Source organism: Anguilla rostrata, chromosome 14 (assembly GCF_018555375.3).
Source record: "Anguilla rostrata isolate EN2019 chromosome 14, ASM1855537v3, whole genome shotgun sequence".
Classification (NCBI taxonomy): domain Eukaryota; kingdom Metazoa; phylum Chordata; class Actinopteri; order Anguilliformes; family Anguillidae; genus Anguilla; species Anguilla rostrata.
The window spans coordinates 20,957,186-20,972,034 of NC_057946.1; the positions used below are offsets into that span (position 1 = coordinate 20,957,186).

A 14,849-nucleotide genomic window follows, 5' to 3' on the forward strand; every position below is an offset into this window, starting at 1 on the left:
ATGAGTTGTATCAGAGATTTTGTCTATATCATGTTGAAAAAGACAGAAAATAATTAAATGAGAAAGGAAAAGAAAAAAAGGTCTCTGTTCTGGAGTAATGAACAGTGCTGACTTTCAGAAGTCTAAAAGGATTAGCACAAGCTTAACCCAATGAATAAATATACTTGTACTTTAGGCTATCTTAAAGAGTCAGAAAGGCTTCTGAATCTTTGAAAGATCCCATTTTTTATTGTTTGTATCTTTCACAGGGGCATGGGGGTTAATACAATTTGAGAATCCAGGGGTAACCCTGAGTAGTGAATTTGTCTATGTGAGAGTGAAATGATTACATTCTTCATAGATCTATTACAAAGGGTCGAATTTGCAATGGCAACTATCCATAATGACCACCAGGTTTACAAAACCAATTATGCTGTGAATAATTATGACATTGGTAGAATCAGGACACCCCAGACCATGAGGGGCACCCACACACTGGAGCCCAGCGTCTCAGCAGAATGAGCCACCCAGCACCTCCTGTCATGGTCCTGCGTTCCTGTCTGCGTTTTCCCTGTTGGGCCGCCAGATGGCGGCACTCCTGTTTTGTGTCCTGCTCCCCCTGTGTTAATTGTATGATTGTTTCCAATTGTCTAATCATTGTTTTCTGGCTGTCTCGTTTTCCCTTCCCCTTCCGTGGCCTGATTGTTCATGGTGCCCTCCTGTGTCTCGTCAGTGTGGTCTATTTAAGTTGCCCTCTTCCTTGACTCAGGTGCTGGATTCTTGCGGTATGTCTGCTTGTTCTGTGCTCCCCTCCTCAAATCTGCTCCATGCGTTCCGGTCTATGTTCTGGTTTCCTTGTGTTTGTTCCCTACTTGCGTATGTTTCAGACCCTTTGTACCTGCCTGCGTTTTTTACCTGCTTGTGGTTCGTTCTGATTGTTTGTTCCTGAGATCTGTTTTGTTCCCGCCCTGTGGTTCGTTCTGATTGTTTGTTCCTGAGATCTGTTTTGTTCCCGCCTATGTTTTTGACCGGTTTGTGTTTCTTTCTTTGTTTCCGCTTGTGTGTTTCTGTGCGTTTCTGCCGTTTGTTTTCTGTACTAGTGTAGTTCTGTTCTTTATTTTTTTGTTCCTAAGAATATTTTGAGTTTGTTGTTTTGCCCTTTGTGGCCTTGCCTGTTCCCTGTGTGTGTTTGCCTTTTTGTGTTAGTAAAATCTTTGTTAATTTTCCCTTTTTGAGTTTCGTGTTTTCCTTCCCCCACTCTGCGCCTGGGTCCCAGCACCCGTACTGTCACAGAAGAATCCAGCCAGTTTGGGACCCAGCAGAGTTTTTTTTTTTTTTTTTTTTTTTTGTTTGTTTATCATGCCACCGGGGTGGTGGAGTGACCCGGAGGACTCGCCACCCAGCGAGTCCCTCGCCCTTGAGCTTCCCAGTGCCCGGGGTGGGCGGTCACGGAGGCGCCGTGGTCGGGCTGCCTCCCGGTCGGCCAGACCTCCAGCTGCCCAGCCAGCGGTTCCCGGCCCTGCGTCATTCGAAGGGACTCGACTGGCGATCTTTCCAGGGCCCGGCCCGCGGGGGTCCCGCCGGTCCCGTCCAGCTGCCCAGCCTGGTTCCCTACGGCTGTGGTCTGTGTTCCTGTCCCCTGCCCAGCCCAGTCGGCAGGGCCCTCGGCCTGCTCCACCCCAAGTCCAGGAAGGGCCTTCACGGCCTGCTCTGCTCCAAGTCCCGGAGGGGCCTTCACGGCCTGCTCTGCCTCAAGTCCCGGAGCGGCCTTCACGGCCTGCTCTGCCTCAAGTCCCGGAGCGGCCTTCACGGCCTGCTCTGCCTCAAGTCCCGGAGCGGCCTTCACGGCCTGCTCTGCCTCAAGTCCCGGAGTGGCCTTCACAGCCTGCTCTGCCTCAAGTCCCGGAACGGCCTTCACGGCCTGCTCTGCCTCAAGTCCCGGAGCGGCCTTCACGGCCTGCTCTGCCTCAAGTCCCGGAGCGGCCTTCACGGCCTGCTCTGCCTCAAGTCCCGGAGCGGCCTTCACGGCCTGCTCTGCCTCAAGTCCCGGAGCGGCCTTCACGGCCTGCTCTGCCTCAAGTCCCGGAGGGGCCCCCAGAGCCACCTGGAGCCCCGGAGAGGCTCCCAGATCCGCCTCGAGCCCCGGAGAGGCTCCCAGATCCGCCTCGAGCCCCGGAGAGGCTCCCAGATCCGCCTCGAGCCCCGGAGAGGCTCCCAGATCCGCCTCGAGCCCCGGAGAGGCCCCCAGAGCCGCCTCGAGCTCCGGAGAGGCCCCCAGAGCCGCCTCGAGCCCCGGAGAGGCCCCCAGAGCCGCCTCGAGCCCCGGAGAGGCCCCCAGAGCCGCCTCGAGCCCCGGAGAGGCCCCCAGAGCCGCCTCGAGCCCCGGAGAGGCCCCCAGAGCCGCCTCCAGCCCCGGAGAGGCCCCCAGAGCCGCCTCCAGCCCCGGAGAGGCCCCCAGAGCCGCCTCGAGCCCCGGAGGTCCCGCCTGCTCTGACCCTTCCGCGGAGGCCACCTGCTACACCCAAGTTTCGGGCTTTACTTGTGCCTCGAGCCCCGGGGGGGCCTCCGGAGCCGCCTCAAGTCCCAGGGGAGCCTCCGCAGCCGCCTCGAGTCCCGGGGGGGCCTCCGGAGCCGTCCAGAGCTCCGGAGAGGCCTCCAGAGCCGTCCAGAGCCCCGGAGAGGACAACGGTCCCATCTGTTGTCCCGCAGGGGCCGCCGCAGACTGCTCTGGCCCCCCCGCAGGCTAAGCCGCCTGCCTTGCCCCCTAGCGTTTGTGCTCCCCCTGGCGTTCGTGCTCCCCCTAGCGTTCTCGCGCCCCCCAGTGTCTGTTCTTCCCCTAGTGTTCTTGCTCTCCCTAGTGTCCACACCTTGCCCCCTGGCGTTCGTGCTCCCCCTGGCGTTCGTGCTCCCCCTAGTGTTCTCGCGCCCCCCAGTGTCCATTCTTTCCCTAGTGTTCTCGCTCCCCCTAGTGTCCACACCTTGCCCCCTGGCGTTCGTGCTTCCCTTGGCGTTCGTGCTTCCCTTGGCGTTCGTGCTTCCCCTAGTGTTCTCGCTCGCCCTAGTGTTCGCCCTTCCCCCGGTGTCGTCGCTTCCCCCAGTGGTCGCCCCTCCCCCGGTGTCGTCGCTTCCCCCAGTGGTCGCCTCTTCCCCGGAGTCTGTCCTCCCCCCAGTGGTCGTCCCTCCCCGGTCTCGTCGCTCCCCCAGTAGTCGTCTCTCCCCGGTGTCGGTCCTTCCCCCAGTGATCGTCTCTTCCCCGGAGTCCGTCCTCCCCCCAGTGGTCGTCCCTCCCCCGGTCTCGTCGCTCCCCCTGGTGTCCATTCTCCCTTTGGTGTTCGTCCTCCCAACCGTGTGTCCGTGTGTTCCCCGGCCCCCCTGTCTAATTGTCTGCCCGCCTGTTTGTCTGTTGGTCTACCCGTATGTGTGTCAGCCAGTTTGTTGGCCTGTTTGTCTGCCCCCCAAGCCGTCAGCCCATCGGCCAACGTGTTTGCCCGCCTGTCTGCCTGTCTGTCAGTGTGCCAGTCCGCGTGTGTTTTGTCTTGTTTGCCTGTGTGTCAGCCCCTATGTCAGTTGTTGGGTTCCCCCCTCGCCTTCCCTGTCTGCCTGTCCCTTTGTGTGTCCATCGGTGTCGCCGTGTGCCTCCCCGCCTGCTTGTCCCTGTGTCTGTCTTTTTAGGTCTCCCTATTGTGCCAGTATCTGGCAGTCTGTTTCCCCCTCAGTCTTGTCCAACCCAGTCCAGTGTTGTCGTGCCCCGTCTCGTTGCTGTCCTGTGTCCACCTCGCCCCAGTCCAGTCCTGTATGTCTGCCTTGCCCCTGTCCAAGTCCCCCCTGGTTTCCTGAGTTCCCCCTGGTTTCCTGAGTCCCCCTGTCGCCCGAGTGCGGGCCTGATTTTCCCCCGAGTCGCCCGATGTGCGGGCCCTGAGTTTCCCCCGAGTCGCCCGATGTGCGGGCCCTGAGTTTCCCCCGAGTCGCCCGATGTGCGGGCCCTGAGTTTCCCCCGAGTCGCCCATGTGCGGGCCCTGAGTTTCCCCCGAGTCGCCCGATGTGCGGGCCCTGAGTTTCCCCCGTGTCGCCCGAGTGCGAGCCCCGAGTCTCCCCGTGTCGCCCGGGTCCTGCCCAGCCCTGAGTCTCCCCGTGTCGCCCGGTTCCTGCCCAGCCCTGAGTCTCCCCGTGTCGCCCTGTTTTCCTAGTTCCTGAGTTTTGTCCCAAGTTTTCCTGTGTTCTGTTTTCCCCCGTCCTCCTGTTTCCCCGTCCGAGTCCAGTCCCGAGTCCTGTTCCCCCGTCCGAGTCCAGTCCCGAGTCCTGCATCCCGTTCCAGTCCCGAGTCCCGTCCTGTTCCTGTCCAGTCCTGTTTCTCCCCTGAGTCCTGTTTCCAGCCCCGAGTTCCCGTCCAGCCCCGAGTCTTGTTCTTGTTTTGTTCCTGTCCTGCCCAGTCCAGCCCCGAGTCTTGTTCTTGTCTTGTTCCTGTCCTGCCCAGTCCAGCCCTGAGTCTTGTTCTTGTCTTGTTCCTGTCCTGCCCAGTCCAGCCCTGAGTCTTGTCCTGTCCAGTCCTGAGTCCAGTTCTGTCCCTGTTCTTGTCAAGTCCAGTCCTGAGTCCTGTCTCCAGCCCCCACCCTCTGTTCACTCCCTCCCCGGGTCGGCCTCCTGGGACGTCAGGAGCCGTCCCTTGGGGGGGGGGTACTGTCATGGTCCTGCGTTCCTGTCTGCGTTTTCCCTGTTGGGCCGCCAGATGGCGGCACTCCTGTTTTGTGTCCTGCTCCCCCTGTGTTAATTGTATGATTGTTTCCAATTGTCTAATCATTGTTTTCTGGCTGTCTCGTTTTCCCTTCCCCTTCCGTGGCCTGATTGTTCATGGTGCCCTCCTGTGTCTCGTCAGTGTGGTCTATTTAAGTTGCCCTCTTCCTTGACTCAGGTGCTGGATTCTTGCGGTATGTCTGCTTGTTCTGTGCTCCCCTCCTCAAATCTGCTCCATGCGTTCCGGTCTATGTTCTGGTTTCCTTGTGTTTGTTCCCTACTTGCGTATGTTTCAGACCCTTTGTACCTGCCTGCGTTTTTACCTGCTTGTGGTTCGTTCTGATTGTTTGTTCCTGAGATCTGTTTTGTTCCCGCCCTGTGGTTCGTTCTGATTGTTTGTTCCTGAGATCTGTTTTGTTCCCGCCTATGTTTTTGACCGGTTTGTGTTTCTTACTTTGTTTCCGCTTGTGTGTTTCTGTGCGTTTCTGCCGTTTGTTTTCTGTACTAGTGTAGTTCTGTTCTTGTTTATTTTTTTGTTCCTAAGAATATTTTGAGTTTGTTGTTTTGCCCTTTGTGGCCTTGCCTGTTCCCTGTGTGTGTTTGCCTTTTTGTGTTAGTAAAATCTTTGTTAATTTTCCCTTTTTGAGTTTCGTGTTTTCCTTCCCCCACTCTGCGCCTGGGTCCCAGCACCCGTACTGTCACAACCTCCCTTATAAATAGCGTTTTGAAACATAAATGTTTGACATTTACGTTTCAAAATGACAGCATCATAACATGCATTTATGACATAAATGACAGCATCTTTCACTTCTGAAACTTCATAGTTCTGGTTTCATTTATTTTTTAGGCTCACAGGAATGCTGTTTCAATGCACGTTAACTGTGTATCACAGTCCTGCTTGCTTAGCATCAACAGCTAACCCGTTATCTTCCGTCAGGGATGCCATTATACTTTTCTTCAAGTAATGCTTGTTCTGAGTACTTGCTATAAGCGTATAATTCCTCAGCATTATTTTGTTAAACACTTTTTTGTTTCCCAGATACAAATTAATAAAAATAAATCAATAAAATTATTTTTTAAAAACACAACAGTTGTGCATTTTATTCCTCCATTAGAGATCACAGGTTTGTTTTGTACTTTATTCGTGTCTGTCTTTATTCTAGAGGAATATTACTGTTTTTTTCATGAGTTATATTGGTTCAGGACAGCTTCACGTGCTGCAATATTTTTGCACGCTGGAACTTTTTTTCTGGCAGGTCAGACTTTGCAAACAAGAGCTGGCTGTGCATTCTCCCCAGCAGCCTGCATATAGGTGTAATACCATGAGAAAAACTCCATAAACAAACTGCTGTTAAAACATTAGGCTATTAAATGTTTTCACTGCTCAATTAGTTAATCTCTCAAAATTGCATGGGGTGTTCTTACAATTTTACAGAAATTTAGACTTACATACAGAGATTAAATTGTTAATTATTCTCATAACTACTTCAGTTTGCTTTACTGTGCACTGACTTTACCAGAATAAAGTCAGGCTAAATGTCAAATATGACTGGAACAGAGGGGGAGAGGTTGAAAGAGAGAGAGAGAGAGAGAGAGAGGAGGGGTGGTATTGTGTCAGTGATTTAATAAAATATGGCCTCTTTTCCAGAGTCATCGTTTTATCATACTGAGCCATCAGCCAAGGACAAACTAGATAATGTTCTAAATGAGCTCATCCCTTTTCTGTAGCTTCTGTAAAAAAAATAAAAAAAAACGTGTGTCTGAGTCGGAGGACGCCCTTGTACGTTTGAATGGTACATGTGTATTTTACTGCGACATAGAGCGAGGCGAGCATAATACAGTATAATACGGTACATTTCATGCATTATGCATTGTCAATGTATGAAATATACCGTAGCCTAACCATTCATTTGAAGAAAAAACCTTCCCACTTGAATGCTGTAGCCTATTATTGGCGTGGAACCCGTAGCGAAACCGTGCTGTTTCAGTGTAATTCCATATTCCTCGACAGACACGGTTGAAATACTCATGAACACAATCTGTCAAATTGCTACGATTACGAAGCGTAATTACAAGTTGTAACATGATTGTGACAACGTTGCTGTTGCCTACTGCCTGTTCACTTGCTGTCTACTATTTATTCTCGCGGCTTGTGTTTAGGTGCTGCAGCGGGACCTCTGCGATACAGTTATCCAATTGGCAGTGAGCTCACCTGATTGCGGAGAGTGATATTACTTGTGCTGCAACAAGGGGTCATTCCGTCCGGAGACCGAGAGAGGATCACAGCGCGATCAAAGGAGCACTACAGTGAACCAGATAATTTATCGAGCCTGTTCTTGCCGGTAAATAACGATGACCAGCGAGCAAAGTAAACCGATCGCGTTGGATGAGCGGGATGCTCATTCGTTTTTTTGTATGTTTGGAAGGTACGAGCCAGCGATGGCTTTGGGGATTATTGTGATGTTATCTGTGTGGGCTTTGTTCATCGTCCTACATAGAACTATGAGGGGTCAAAGAAGGAAAAAGGATGAAAATTCCGTAGAGACAGAAGTGAGGGAAGTTGAGAAAACGACAATCAAAGAAGAACGAATTTGCCACACTGAGTCAACAGGTACGTAGCCTAGTGTAAAAGGTATTTTTGTATCTGTTTTCATTTTAAACACATAGCCTAATCGCTACATTGTTTCGGCCGAGTCAAAGTCATCGTGGGCATTTTATCACTGATGTGTCACTGGATAAGAAAATACTCCTTTCGGGTATCGTTTTATTTTGCTCAGGAAAACATGACATTTTAGGCAAAACAATGCGCTATAGAATTGATAGAGGAAGAAATGATTATTGTAATGAACTCACATTTTTTGATCATGCAGTAGGGTATAGGCTATTCGAATAGGCGTATTAACGTAAACATGTTTGTAATGGGCGTCATTTTTACAATCAAATATTGACCTACTGTTTCCAATGACCGCAGAATGGGTGCGTCTGCCAACTTTTAGGCGGCACCAAGCAGTGTCGGTTAAATGTGCCAGGTGTACAGTGAGAAGGGACTGGATGTACCAGGACAGGGCTGAAATACAGACAAATCAGATAATGTTAAATGTAAAGCGCTCATACGGGAAACAACATAACATTTGATTTTATTTATTTTTTATTTAACCTTTATTTAACCAGATTAGTCTCATTGAGATTAGAAATCTCTTTTTCAAGAGAGACCTGGCCAAGAGAAACATAACATAATGACGAGAACAGGCCATTCAGCCCAGCAATGCTCGTAATTTTCCTGACTAAATTGTACCTAGTGCCCTGATTACCGACAGACCAAATAGTATCTAACATCATATCAGGTCTGGTCTTGAAAATCCCGAGAGTTTCTGCCTATACTACATGACCTGGCAGGCTATTCCACACATTGGCCACTCTCTGCATGAAAACATTCCTCATAGTGTCTGTACGGAATTTACCTTTTGCTAATTTCCATTTATGTCCCCTCCTTCTACTAACAGAACTCAACCTGAAGAATATCTTGTAGTTCACTTTGTCACTATAGGGAATCACTATTGGGAAATCACTTTGGTGTTCGTAAACTAAAGATGTTCCATCTTTTTAGCCACAGTCATTTTAGTCCCAGTCAAGGGGCCAATCATATTGGCACATAGACATTACGTACTGTACAAGAAAAAGCACGGATGTGTAATCAAATAGAAATTAGTGTTTTCCTTTTAGCCCCATAGCCCCATAGTAAAAGCTGGAATGAAAGCAATGTACTGAAACATTAGAAAAGAACCTGTTTTTTTAGTATTGGGAAAAATAACTGACCTTTATGAAAATGTGAGTATGTTAGGTTGATATAAAAGCCAGTACTTGATGCAGGCAGACATTACATTTTTCGACAGTGGATACTTACAGTAAATAATATGGTAGATGATGTATCCCATTTTGATGTGAAATTTTTCATTTTCAGAGAACCTAAGCGAAGATGTATCCAAAGCCCAGGACAATAGTATTGGGGAACGTGGTGGAGTTGTTTCATTGCCACATGATCCTGGTCTCTGTGATGGAGCACTTGATGAGCTCACCTGGACTGTTATTGGAGAGTATCAGACAAAAGCTGTTCCTGAGTCTCATGACAATGTGAAGGCATGCTGGGACATCCCTCTGAAACACAAAGTCAAAGAACTTGCTTCTGAGAACCAAAAGTCTCTTAAGGTACCTGCAAGCAATACAGAAGTAGAAAGAAATCTGCATAAACATGTTTGTGACAATATGGAGTCTCTTCTTGACCATTTTGATCATGACATAGAGACAGAAAAGAAGGCCGAGTTCCTGTATTCAAATTTGAGCAGCCTGCCTGACCTGAAATCTGAGAAGATGAGGTTAAGCATCATGGAACAATCCATAAAAAATAGGCATGATTATCTGGATAACAATGATCACCGATGCAGCAGCCAACAGAATGATTTGTTAAACAGTGTAGGTGACAGTTCGATGTTCCAGGAAAAGATACATATAGACAGCAAGAGGAACTGCCAGCTGGAGGAGACCTGTAGAATAACAGAGATAAATGTCATGGAGACAACTGTGAAAAGCCATCAGGAAATTCTGACTGACTATCAACATCTGCGTGAACACTGTGAACATCTGAGCAACTTTCATTACCACGGACTCCTCAACTGTCTCCATGAGCGTGACAGTGACCGTCATCAGCCTTTGAGCGACCCATCTCAGGTGAATGCTGCTGGTGAAATATCTGACAGTAAGGTGAAGAGCCGGGACGGCAGTATGACCCAGCCCCCAGAGGACAACTATGAGAAAACCGAGATAAACATTATGGAAGCCACCATGGACTACAACGAGTGGATGAATGGGAGCACTGTGGAAATGAATAAGATGATCTGTTCATCTGGGAAAATTCTGAATGGCACAGGTGGTTTGGGGGATGTTGGGACGGCAGAGCAGTGCCTTCAGAAGTCAGCTGATTCTAACTTTGCAAAAATCAGCATTACAAAGGAATCCGGTGCCACCTTCACCTTGTTCGACGGAGACCCCACGGCTGAGAGGGCAGCAGCTGTTCAGCCTATGCACCAAAAAGTTGCAGTGAGCTTCTGTGTGCACTACATTACCCACTCTCCTTTGCAGCTCCTGGCTGTGACAGGGAACCAGCAGGCACTGGGAAACTGGGAGAAGTTTGTCCCACTCAGGAGTGCTAAGGATGGTTTCTGGGCCAATTCTGTCGCCCTCCCTGCTGACAGTCATGTGGAGTGGAAGTTTGTGGTGGTGGAAAATGGAAGGATCCATCGCTGGGAAGAGTGCAGTAATCGTCAGCTGCAGACTGGTTATGAAGAAGTCATCCACCTGCACAAGTGGTGGGGCTGTGCCTGATCATCAGGGATCTCACTGATGTAAAGCACAATGAAGCAGTTATAGCGCTTACACATTACTCAAAGTGGGCGATGGTCCATAATGCCACATTGCCCCTGTGTATTCGGCAAGTCAGCTGTTATGGCAAATGCAATAATAATTACTGCTGTAACCCTTATTATGCTATTTGAAATTTGCATGGTATTAAGTATGGGAATCAAACAAATATAAATCAGTACATTATCACAATGAGCAATAATGTATAGAACTACATGTAACTTAGCATATGAATAATTATATATTAAATGGACTGTGTATAGAAATATCTATGATTAACATGAATATTTTTGTAAATGAATTATATAAAATTGTCCTCTTAAAATTGTTGTATTTATTTTGAAATGTATAGTCTACGGTATGGACAATTCCATTTTTTAAGTGCTCAGTATGCGTTGTCTATCTGTCTGTCTGTCTGTCTGTCTGTCCACAAGTATATTTCAAATTGGCGTCCTCATTGATTCTTATTCCTATACAAAATAATTGACCTTATTTAAACATATCTAGATCAAATAACATCCAGCTATAGTATATAATGGCGTTTATATATCTATGACAGCATTGCATTTGGACATTTGGCATTAGTGTTTTGAGCATTTGTGTATGCTGTTTCCACAAATCAGCCATAACTGGGCCAGCACAATATAACATTGAATATAATAAACAAGAAGGTATGCAATTTTTATGACACTTCTTTATTTTTGACCTTGCCATTAAACATGGCAGCTAAATGCCAGCTAAGCTTTGTAATCCTTTAATTATTTTGCCAAATACACTGCTGTTGATTTTAACATGGAATATGTGCATGCATATTTAGTATTATTTTATTCTTTAAAATATATTTTATAATCAATATCTGTAATCACTGGCATTTTGAAGCAAAGGGAAAAAGTTACATAATACTACTCTATTTTTCATTATAGATATAAGCATTTTTTCTGTGTTAAGATGCAAAAATCTGAAAGAGATCTCTGGATAATGGATATATATGCAATTTCTTTAAGAAGATATCTTTTTATTTTGGCAAAAAATACATTTAATAAATGCACTTTGAAACCTAATGCATTGTCTCATGTTTATATATAAATACATACTACTGTAGTATTTATGGTTTGAAGCAACAGAGGCATGGTGGTTTGAATTAAGGGAGATGAAATGATAACTTTTAAACTGTTGATTACCCAAAAATCAGTTTCCCATTTAGTCTTTCAGTTAGATTAGCAGCATTCTGCATTGCACACCAGACAGTGTTTTCCTTATACACTAGTCAGATTTAAGATTTTTAAAAAAATATTGATTATACCAAAGGGACTCTGTTTTGTTATAGATGAAATGTGCACATGAGTAATTAAGGGTAAAATGTTCATTATTTTAAATGGAAGTTACTATCTAGCCAGTTGATGAATCTTTGGGTCTGTAGGCTCATTATGCTGTTATCCATGGTATTATTCATGTTATTATTATATCCATTATATCTATATAATTATTCCCTTCAGATTTAACTTTGAAGCAGCTGGGAAAGGAAAGGTGTTCTTGACATAGCAGATTTAGGCTGACATAGCAGTCATAAAGGATTAATCATCCACCGTTGTTCTTTCCTTAAAATCTCTATTAATCACAGAAAAGATGGAATAAAAGAAAAAAATTCAGCAGTCACATGCAGAAAATTAGACTTTTTGTAGAGGACGTGTAGTTACCTCAGTTAACCAATTTTTTCTTGCCAGTGAATCCAATTCATCTGATTTGCCTTGCTCACATATATAGTACTGCATTTTTATGTGTGTATAAATTAATGCCACATAGTTAGAAGATAAAAAACACCTTTTGGTTTTTGGTTGTGTATAAAACAACCATACTGGGGCAATCAAATTTCTTATGGTGAACCTTTTTTTCCAGATGAATTAAACTCATCACAATTGTAAACTACTGACCATTCTTCATATACTGTAGCAGGTCTATTGTACTGTATGTTCCATTTCATTCATTTTTGCCATCATTTCCTAAGGTCTAAACATCTTCTAATAAGCTTTTCTCTCTTACTTGAAAGCCATGAATTGTGTGAGTCTGTCACACACCAATGCAGTATTGCAGAATACCATTCTTGTAAATCATTTATTTAAGCTGTGAGTGGGTGAGTTTTAAGGTCAGGCAATGAAGAGATAAAACAGAAAAGGTGAATCAGATTTGGGAAGTCACAACAAAATGCTCACAAAAACAGGATTCACAATACTGAAATGTTTTTGGTGTTCTTTTTTTTGTTTTACATTCTAGATAGCTTTTTTCAACATATGCTGTGCCTGGTGGTATATTACCATTCAAAATTATGAACAAACCCTTTTCAGGGTGTCTAGAAATATACTATTGTTGTTCCATCTACAGTGAACTTTGCTCTGCCAGAACACGAACTGAGTTGTGCTGCCAAAACAGGTTTGATCTCATTATGACAGTTTAAAATGTTTTCATTATTTTTTTTACTAAGGGTAGATCAGCTGAAACCTTAGGGCAATTTCTGCCAGGAATAAGCGGATATAGATAACGGATAGATAACAGCAGGGTAACAGCCCTGGGGAAGAAGCTGTTTTTGAGCTCGCACGACCAGGCTCAAAAACAGCTTCTTCCCCAGGGCTGTTACCCTGCTGAACTCTACCACTCATCACTAGCTCTGCCCCATCATTGAGGTCTACAACCCCCCCCCCCCCCCACAACTGCTGATTTGCACTACTGATTATATACCTCCATATTTTTTTATACATATATATTGTATATGCATATACTGATTTATACCTTCATATATATTTATATATATTCATACCTTCATATATTTATTATTATCCATATTGTATACCCTATATTGTATACCCTTATACCTCTTATACATTTAAATTACATTTATTGCATACCCCTGCTGTTCCACAGTGTTTCACTGCCTACTGCACCACATGCTCTTTTGCACTACTCAGGGAGTTATACTACTTCATATTGTTTACTGTTAATATGTTGTTTTTGGCACTACTACCTCTTTTTACCTTCTTATTTGCACTGTACTTGGGAGATCACAAGATAACTTTTCATTGTGCTTGTACCTGTGCAATGTACAATTACAATAAAGTTGAATTGAATTGAATTCGATGGAATAGGTGGAAAATATTTTTTCTAATGCGAATGTGCAATTGCAATGGCACAACAGAGGTCACCTCTCAATTGCAGTGTCAATGTAATTTACTCTTAAGTAAACATTGTCACCGACTCTAGACTGCTTAGAGCAAAATAGAGTAATATGTCAGGCTCAGCTCATCCAAACTCAAAACATGGGACAAACTTAACACTTCAACTTTTAAGTAGTTTCTTTGTCAACATTGCCACCTCCTGGACTCAGCAGGTAATGCACTGCCCTGCACTGAAGAGGAAATATTTTGTTTTTTCCATAGATGGAAAATGTGGATTCATTTAGAAGGGATTGGTGTTGAAAAAATGGCCTGTTGACATGAATCAGTTTTTCCATAAATAATGGATTTAACTATTTATTTCTGAAACCAGCCTCATTGATATTATTTCTGAAGGACTACACTCAGCCATTGGCACCAAGTGAGAAACTCAAATTGTTTTCATATCTCATATTTTACTCTCTTTTATTAATTATAGACAACAGTAGAAAACCTCTCTGGGCTGTTTAAAAGGCATGATAGTTTAACTTGATTTTAAAATAATTTTGCATTAAGCCAACAAGAAACTATGTATAAAATAATAATTCACGTAAATTCTGACTAGGTAATACTGATGCAAATTGTAAATGTAAATGTAAATGATATTGACCTTTTAATTAAACTCTTCATCTCCTCTTCCTTCCATGAAAAGAATAGATACAGAGATAAGCTCTTTGCATCATTATTTTCACAAAGCCCTGAAAGATGTCACACCTCACTGAAACGCCTGACTCGGGACTATGTGACATCATGATTGTAGTGGCAGTCTGCTCCTGGTTTTCTCTGTTCATAGGTTATAGTAACCACCAGGTTGTCAAACATTATTATTTAATTAAACAGTATTAAGAAAATGAGGGATTCCATTTGGATAACTGGCATTCATTCGTGAAGTGATTTATATCTACAGAATTGGACACCGCAGCCCTGGGGGTGGTTTGTGTTGTCTATCTGTGCTCCTGTTAATGTTTGCTACTCCTCTTCCTCCTCGTGTGTATAAGCACTAAAGTCTTCATAGGGATAGCTAACAAACAGAAAGGAAGCTTCAAGAAATTTCTGGTCAGATCTGGTCCTCATTTAAAATATTTTAGGGACACTGCTATTCGCCCCAATAGGAGGGAAAGGGGTATTTTCAAAACATAAACTATATAAAATCATTTTAAATTATTTTTAAAAAATTGTAAACCATAATTTTTTCTGACAAGATCAATTCCAGTTAGCATTGATTTTTTAGTAAACAACATAAGTTGAATAAAAAAAAATTTATTTGACAATTTACATATGTTGGTCAGTAGCTTTCTGGAGTCTCACTGTAAATCAGTGGAACATTATCAGTAGACTAGTTCTGGTACAATTCAGTCAACAAGTCTGTGGAGACCAGTAGGATTGAAACAATGCAGGTCAGGAATCTTACTTTTGATTTACAATTAGCTGAAACTATTTTGATATTTTATGTGATTAGCAAGTGTGTTGATTTAAATAAGTACCACTCAATAGCCAAATTGATGCCAATTCATTTAGCTG

General features: G+C 44.8%; 1 protein-coding gene across 1 annotated transcript; it reads left to right on the forward strand.

Moving 5' to 3' along the window:
- Positions 1-6,768: 6,768 nt before the first annotated feature.
- On the forward strand, positions 6,769-11,186 carry stbd1 (starch binding domain 1). Its single transcript, XM_064308433.1, has 2 exons — positions 6,769-7,321; positions 8,672-11,186. Exons 1-2 carry the CDS (start codon positions 7,063-7,065, stop codon positions 10,087-10,089), a joined length of 1,677 nt encoding a protein of 558 aa, XP_064164503.1. The 5' UTR covers positions 6,769-7,062; the 3' UTR covers positions 10,090-11,186.
- The last annotated feature ends 3,663 nt before the right edge of the window (positions 11,187-14,849 follow it).